The following is an 8767-nucleotide window of genomic DNA, read 5'->3' on the forward strand; positions in this document are numbered from 1 at the left end:
TAAACGATTTTAACAAAAGATCCACTTATGAGGCACTGCTAGGTTTTAAATGATTTTAAAAAAGATTCTCTTATGAGGCACTGCATGTTTTTAAACGATTTTAAAAAAAGATTCTCTTATGGGGCACTGCATGTTTTTAAACGATTTTAACAAAAGATTCTCTAAGGAGGCACTGCTAGGTTTTAAATGATTTTAAAAAAGATTCTCTTATGAGGCACTGCATGTTTTTAAACGATTTAAAAAAAAGATTCTTTTATGAGGCAGTGCATGTTTTTAAACGATTTTAACGAAAGATTCTCTTAGGAGGCACTACTAGGTTTTAAATGATTTTAAAAAAGATTCTCTTATGAGGCACTGCATGTTTTTAAACGATTTTAAAAAAAGATTCTCTTATGGGGCACTGCTAGGTTTTAAACGATTTTAACAAAAGATTCTCTTCTGAGGCACTGCTGGTTTTCAACGATTTTAACAAAAGATTCTCTTATGAGGCACTGCATGTTTTTAAACGATTTTAAAAAAAGATCCTCTTATGAGGCACTGCTAGGTTTTAAACGATTTTAACAAAAGATTCTCTTCTGAGGCACTGCTGGTTTTCAACGATTTTAACAAAAGATTCTCTTCTGAGGCACTGCTAGGTTTTAAATGATTTAAAAAAAGTTCTCTATGAGGCCTGCATGTAAACGTTTAACAAAAGTCCTCTTATGAGGCACTGCTAGGTTTTAAACTATTTTAACAAAAGTCCTTATGGCCTGCTGTTTTTAAACGTTTTAACAAAGTCTCTTCTGAGGCACTTCATGGTTTAAACTAAACAAAGCCCTATGGGCTGTGGTTAACTTAAAAAAGCCTTATGACCGCTGTAAGTTTAACAAAGTCCTCTAGGGCACGCAAGGTTTTAAACTATTTTAACAAAAGATTCTTTTATGAGGAACTGATAGGTTTTAAACGATTTTAATTGAATTTATAATTTCTTTTTTTAACTTTAATGGTTTTTATGGTAGGTTTGTAGTAGTTAATGTTTGTGGTTTTGATTAAGTTTAGCTCCGAGAAAATGGCTTATGATTTAATTAGATTGTTGTTCGTTAGATTTACGGAGTGTCACATATTTGGATTTAAGGTAGTATCTTAAATATGTGTATTAAAATCTGAGCCCTGAACTTGAATGCTTGAATAAATGCTTGGCATTTCATATGTGTGGGAGGTTCCTTAAAACAGTTAAGCAACTTTAGCAGAAGAGGCCCACACAAAAGGCAAATGGAAAACAAAACCCGGCGAAAAGTCAATGAACTCTTTGGTCAAATCAAGTACTAAATGAAAAATAGTGAATGATGTGATGGAGGTGGGTGTTTGCATAGGCTCTCTCTACTTAGCCACAACCGAACGCAGCAGCACTCGACTCGACTCCCGTCTCCACATTTCTGCCCATTCCTTCTCGTTATTTCTTATTCAGCAGCCATCAGCAGCCATCAGCAGCCATCAGCATGCACTTAGTACTCGTTTTAATGCAAAATTGTAAATGGAAATGCATTCCAGGACCACTTGCACATGTGCCACGTGATGTACAAATGTTGGCCAAATTCATTTAACACTTAACCGCCTTGAAGGGGAATTCTAGTATCATTCCAAGAAATAATAGAAATGCAGTTTTAATGTAACGAACATTCTCGGAATAATTATGCTGCAAGGAACCGGGAACTGCCACAGAATGTTGCTCATTAAAATTTAAATTATATGATTTTTGTTTATGTTTTTTAATTTTTCTTCTCCTTTCCCCCCACTTTATGTGTTTGCCTTAAACCTTTGTCGCTTGTGATTTCGTCGTCGTCCTGGATGGCAAAAAGTTGCCAGTTGCCAGCGTGTTAATTTGTGCGTAAACGTTGCACTAACGAAGCGAAAGAGAGAAGGGAAGGAGCTTCTGCCCTCTGAATAATGCAGCATCGTGTGAGGAGGATTGAGAGGGCTTTGCGGGGTGCGGCGTGTGGCATGCAAACGGTTGCAACGCGTAATTGAAATGGCATTTAAATGTTTTTGGGGCGTCAATGGCGTGCATTTTCCATGTGAGAGAATGTCATACAAATTTGTGGAGCTTGATTAAAGAGAGCTTTCATAGAGGGAGATATGGTGCAAAATCTATTGGGAAAAATATGAAATGGGAACATAAAATATCTGATTTAATTAAAACATTAGAAAAGAGCTCATGAAGATAAAAGATAAATCAAAAGAGAACAAAGATCCATTTATGATAACAATAGAACTTAATACAGAGTATAAACTCTCTTGGATAAATAACTACCTTGAATGTAAAACTATTTAATATATGAAAGTTATAGGAAGCAATTTTTGCATTTCCTTCCCAACCATTTCTCTTGGAAATTAGGTCCTAGGTCCTGTAGATTGCACTACAGATTATTCAAATTGCATTTCACTTTATTGCAGACACATACGTATTTATTTATACATTTGGATCTATGCAATTCTCTATAGATAAACTGTGTACTTTAAAAACGTCATGTTTCTGAATAGTTGATATCTAGAGTATCTTTAATTTAATTTAAATTGAATTTTCGTAATTGCCAAATCGTGTTGCAGAGGCTGCAGTCCACCGCAAAACCAATTACAATCTAGTGGGGTACATTATGTCGATGCTTCAATCTTGAGCCACGTGGAGCGAATGGCAGCCCGAATGGCTTGCACCGGAAACCGCAAACTTTTCCACACTGTCCAACACTGAGAAGGAAGAGTGAGCGAGTGATAGAGAGAGGGGCAGAGGGAGAGAGAGAGCTCCATTAGAAAGTTGAAACCACACATATCAATTACTCAAGTTTTCGTTAGTTGGCGTCGCCTTGGTCGCCATGGTCATGTGTATTGGAAAATGGCAACCGCAGCAACTGCAAAACAAGCAACAACTGAAAGTTCTTGGCCCGTATCATCGGTGGATTTTAGATTTGCATTTCGTTGCAACCAGTGCTGGACAACGGCTCATAGCTTGACGGTCTGGCAGGCACTTCCGCCTGCAGACCGGAATCTATTTGTTCTTCTTTCATTTTCCCTTAAAGTTTCTTCTCTGTTTGTTTGACATTTTATTTGTTTAAGTAGAGAAAACAAATTTGCTTATTGTTATGCCATTCGCATTCCCATGCCCCCTTCTTGTACTATTTGTTTCTTCTACTTTTCTCGACTTTAATGCGTAAATATTTTCACGCTTTTGGCATGGAAAGCAGCAGCCAAAAGGCAAGGCAACAAGCGAACAAATTTCATAAAAATTCACAACAGGCGAAAAAATAAAATAAAAAAATATCCCCCCCCCCTGCTGTAAGGAGGTGGGCAAAAAGTTTTCCTCGTTTTTTGCTATCTGTTTCGTATATGTATATGTATGTATGTGTGTGTGTGTGTCCCAGTCGATATTAAATGAAGCTGTAAGAACTTTTGCCTTTGTAGTTGTTTTTTTTTCCTGCTGTTTCGAGTCCCTTTCCAAAGTTCACATTGAATTTATTTTCCAGCGAGTAATTGTCGGTGAAAGAGGAGTAAAATGGTTGAAAATGGTTGCAAGTGCAAGAATTCCAGGGGCCTGACCCAGGGATATTTGAAGCTGAAGATTTCAATCGAGGTGCAGGTGCAACTCGCACTTCAGTGGCGGCTACCTAGGTATTTGTTGTGTGTGTTTATGGCAGTTTGAAAGCATCTTGGATATATTTGACATAAATCAAAGAAATACTCATAAATTGATTGTAAAATGTTGTAAAAATAGCAGGGAAGAGGGATGTAGACATCCCTTTCCAAATCCTTAGAGCCTTCTTAGCCTTGGGCTGTTATGTTGCCAAAGGCCACCTGAATACTATCGAAATTTAATCTGTACTCGTAAGGGGAGCTTTATACCAAAATCCCATTAGTTAGAGAATGATTTAAAATGTGTTTGATATGCAGTGCACATGGATATACACACCATTTAGAACAGAACTCTCAGGCAGCAAGCAACTTCGGGGACATTCGACTTTAAGCCAAGGAGGACGCATTTGCACTTAAGTGGTCCAGGTCAGGTGCAGGGATGCGAACAGCGAAATGCATTTACAGCGTAATCCAATCTCGGCTATAATGAAATTCTAAGTGCCAGACACACACACACACACACAGGGATTCCCAATTGAAGTTGCACTCGGAGGAGGCCGGAAGCGGCAGCCCAGCGAGGCAGACAGAACACTCTGTTGGCCACCCGAAAATGCAACAGACCCTCGAGGAAGTCGCCTTTGCCTCTGTCCTGGGTCACGTTTTGTATTTTACGCTTCTTTCTTTGTGCTCCCAATGTGCCTGTACTGGGCTAACCAGGACACGATTTTTAATAACCCACGTTCTAGATTGCTATCAAGCCATACTTGTGTCCCATCGTTTTTTGACCAGCAACCGGTGTTGTTAACGCTGATGAAAACAACGTTGGGCTGAATGGGTCCTTCACTATTGTCCTTGGGATGGCTTTTCAGGACCTGACACTGACATCTTTGCTGGGCCCAAGATTGCTTCGCTTCATTTTACCTTTTTCGACTGGTAGTAGCAGAAAATCGATTCATCCACTCATAAATGAGCTCTGGGCAGACCACAAATTCCATTCGACACAAGTATGACCACAGATCTAATGAAATTCCTTAAACCATTGACCACAGAAAGGTGAGTGACAGGCAAGCCACCAAGCTGGCAGTTGGCCACTCAAACTCCACACACTAATCAACTAATATGGCTCGAAGCTTCGGTCGACAGATAGAGAAATTGTGGAAGCAAGCAATAGCCACAACTCTACCCATAAATCAGTTTCAAGATTCAACATAAATCCTTGTAGGAAATGGAAACCCCCAGCAGAGTGCCAAAGAGATGCAGATGCAAAAGCCAGAAGTGCCAGGGCATTCAAAAGTCAAGAGTAATAATGATACTGAAGCTGAATCTGAATCTGAGAGAGGAAATAAGTACAAAAAAATCAAGGGAAATTCTCACAAATTTGCACTCGAAAAAGTTGCCGGCTTACGCAAATCCCCCGTTCAGGGTATACAGACCAACAAGCTGCCTTCTGCAGCTTTCAGTTTTTCCATTTATTTTATTTTTTTACCTTTCAAAGGAGCTCCTGCCTCTCACCCATATTTGAGTTAACATTTTCACTTTTCACCTTCAAGCGCGCGCTGCAGCCTAGCGCCTGCAGGTAAAAGTATTTTGCCCAACTCTTTATTCTGGGGCGCTGAAACGCATAAATCAATGGGGGTAAAAATCAAGTAAGCAAGCCACCGGGTAAGCAACAGCTCAGCCCGGCCGGAAGATGGCAGCAAGCCAAGTTCCTAAACTTGATTTAATGCCGGTGCAGCAGCGGCAAAGAGCATACAATATATTGGCAGGTTGTTCTCCAAAGTGTTGCTGGCTTAAAAGCTCTTAACCTGACTTGAATCGTATCGATATAAATCAGCAATAGCAACAGAGAAAAATTCGTTCCCGGCACTGCCGGGGCTTACAAAGACCGGGAAATTTGTTGTTTGACAAATGAATGGTGGCTGAAAGCTGATGTCAATCTTTAAAATCTGTTAAGGTGGATGGAATTTAAATGGAGAAGTAATTTAATGAAGTAAAATATATATGTAATAGCCGGCGGTGTAGTTCCCGCACTCATAAATATTTTGTAAAATGCCATTTATTAACGCACTTTCAAGCACATTTATACATACATAAATTAAATATTTTTAGCCTAAACTATAGCTCCATCCAAGAGCTGGTACTGCCCAACGATGCTTGGTAAACTAATTTAATTAATTTATATGCACTTGCCAGGCATCAGGAAACAGGAAGGGAAACCCCACTTACATCAGCATACAATCAAATAACTTTTTAATAATTTATTATGTTTTAATTTTCCTCTATTTTCGGTAAACTTGTCCGAGAGAGAAACATACATATTCATTCATCGATGGCAATGACAACTGCATTCACATTTTTTTGTTTGTTTTTTTTTCTTCTTAACTTTCTCTCAAGTTTTTAATTAAAACTTAAGCGGAATCCAAACAAGGTTCCCGGAATCTTAATAGTTCCATTCACTGGGCGACTGTGAGTGAGAGTCTGGCTTGCGCTCTTAAAGTTTTTTTTTTCCTATTTTATGAGAGTCCTGGGTTAACTTTGGATGACTCTGCTGCTAAGCTGCTTATGGTATGAAAATCTTTCTTATTCTTTTTTAATTGCATAACCCATTGTAATTACCCGAATGGTTAAATATGAAATTTTAATGTCAGAAATGGAATAGATTTTCTGTGATTTAAATTAATTTATGTTTTGCTTTATGATTAAAGTTGGGAATGAGGAGTTTATAGATGAAGTACCACTGGCAGCATCTAAATTTGTAGCTGAAAATAATATATAAAAGAAATACTCATATTATAGTCTAATTTACCATATTTATCTATCGTACGGGAAACATTAAATATATTTCCTTTTCTTATATCATTTACACAAAATAATTATAGTACGTATTTTAAGCACATTTTTGTTAATGAAAATAAATTAAGAAGATCCAAGTTTACATTTGGAATCCTTTTTCGCTTTAAGTACTGTTTTATTTTTTGTATTTTTGTTGCATGGTAATATCTTAGGGCATTTAATCATTATCCATGTATGTACTTATACCCCATTATTAATTTAAGTAATTATGAAATATGGGAAGTATTGAATGAAAAATTAGAGGAATTTGATTATATTTTTTTTTTTTTTGTTCTCCCCTTTCACCCATTAAAATATTTCAGTTCCATTTTCTTTCCATTGTTCGTTGTGTGGTATAGAATTCGATAGGATTCCATATAGATATCCAAGTTGGGACACATTGTGGTTAATCATTAATATTGGCAAAGTCCCTACTCAAATTACGTATTGCACGGGAAAGTTCACTAGATTGTTTGTTGGGTAGAAAAGATTAGCTCACAGAATTAAATGCCTTTCCCCACGGCCATCGATTAGGTAGTTACTATATCTTAAAGTTAGTTACAAATCCGTTTGCTGCATCGCCCCGGAACTCCTCCTGGCCATGGTGCAGAAGGCCTCCCCCTGCTGCTCCCTCAGGCAAATGATCAGATTTTCCGGTTCCTTGGTGGCTGTAGGAGCTGTAGCTAATTTGCCATTGGAAGTACTCGATTTTTGTGCCCCTGTCGATGCCGTCTTCTCCGCTGTCGTTGTGGAGGAGGTGGCGGTTGAGGAATTATTGTTTCCCGCATTGTTGGGCAGCAGCTGCGGCACCTGCGGATTGGTGGTCAGCAGTCGCTTGGAGCCACCCCGCCGACGACTGCCCTGCTTGGTGAACACACTCGGCTCCAGGTGTAGCTGGGCATTGATATCCTGCTGGGTCATGCAGGTGAATGCCTTAAAGAAGCTCTTCCGAAAGTTCTCACTGAGAAATGCGTAGAGTATGGGATTGACGGCCGAATTGGAGTAGACCAGGGCGCCGAGGAGCAGGAAGATGAGTATCTCTAGGCGGGACAGATCGCGCTGAGCCGGGTTGGAGTTGATCAGGGCCAGCTGGGACATCCAGTGTGGCAGCCAGCAGCAGATGTAGACCGTGATGACGGTCAGCACCAGTCGTGTGACCTTGCGATGGGCCCGCCGCTTCTCCTTGGACTTGGTCGCCTGTTTGGGCCCCACTGACTTCAGTTTCCGTATGACCAGATAGTAGAAACTGAGAATGAAACAGAGCGGCGTGGCGAAGCCCAGAAAAAATGTGTACAGTATAAAAGTGGTTCCCGAATGTTTCTTATACGCATCCGGCCACATTATGTTGCACGAGTAGTTGATGCCATCCTCCTGCTCGACTGTGCTGGCATAAAGGATCACTGGGAGCATCAGCACTGCGGATGTGGACCAGGCCACCGCCGACACGATCTTGGCTATGTGCAGGGTGCGATATCGGGGCGAGGATATCGGATGACAGACGGCTATGTACCTGTCCGCCGACATGATGAGCAGGAAGATCGAAGAGGTGAAGGATGTGATGGAGGTGCTAACCATATACGCCTTGCACATGAACTCCCCGAAGCGCCAGCTGCAGATGCGCATTGTGTAGAGCAGGAAGGGTATGCCAATCAGGAAGCACTCATCCGCTATGGCCAGATTTAGGATATAGATATTGGTCACCGTTTGCATCTTGGAGAACCGCAGCACCACATAGATGACGAGGGTGTTGCCAAAGAGCCCCACAATGCACACCAGCCCATACAGCACCACCGTGAATAGATCCGCCAGGGAGTTCCTGGTGGCTATGCAATGCTCGTAGGTTGGCAGATCGGTGCTATAAAGTGGTTCCTCTGGGCGGTTCATGGAGCTGCCACTGTCCCACCTCTGGCTCAGCTCTGTGGTGTAGAGACTCCCATTCGATCCGTACCAATTAGTGGTGTTTGGGTAGGTTGAATCGGTTGAAACATCTTCCCCCCGGACCCATTGCAGCAGCCCCATTATCATTAGCCAGTTTAACATGTTCTCGCTCGTTTGTTGTGTGTGGTTTAAATGTTAATATATTTTTCAGGTGATTGTTGTTTCGGTTATGTCCATCATCTGGTTTACCTGAAAAACAAATTTCATTATCCCATTAAATATTTTATGCGTGCGTTGTGTTTGTGTATAAAATTATGCAAAATATAATAACTTTTTGGATGCTAATTAAAATAGTTTTGTTTCTACTCGGCATCCGAGAGGAGAATTTTCATTTAATATGGAGGGAAGCAGAATTTCGAACAAATTAACAAATGTAAAATAGAATGGAATTGAA

At 40.3% G+C, this 8767-nt stretch overlaps 1 protein-coding gene across 1 annotated transcript; it reads right to left on the bottom strand.

Annotated features, from left to right (window-relative positions):
• Positions 1-6722: 6722 nt before the first annotated feature.
• LOC111070930 (somatostatin receptor type 2) lies at positions 6723-8557 on the bottom strand. The gene has a single exon (XM_022361987.2). The coding sequence runs from the start codon at positions 8473-8475 to the stop codon at positions 6994-6996; it is 1482 nt and encodes a 493-aa protein (XP_022217679.1). The 5' UTR covers positions 8476-8557; the 3' UTR covers positions 6723-6993.
• Between the last annotated feature and the right edge of the window lie 210 nt (positions 8558-8767).

Source organism: Drosophila obscura, unplaced genomic scaffold (genome assembly GCF_018151105.1).
Source record: "Drosophila obscura isolate BZ-5 IFL unplaced genomic scaffold, ASM1815110v1 contig_208, whole genome shotgun sequence".
Classification (NCBI taxonomy): domain Eukaryota; kingdom Metazoa; phylum Arthropoda; class Insecta; order Diptera; family Drosophilidae; genus Drosophila; species Drosophila obscura.

Coding starts and splice junctions, on each gene's coding strand:
- LOC111070930 (XM_022361987.2), bottom strand. CDS start 8,475: ATGTTAAACTGGCTAATGATAATGGGGCTGCTGCAATGGGTCCGGGGG.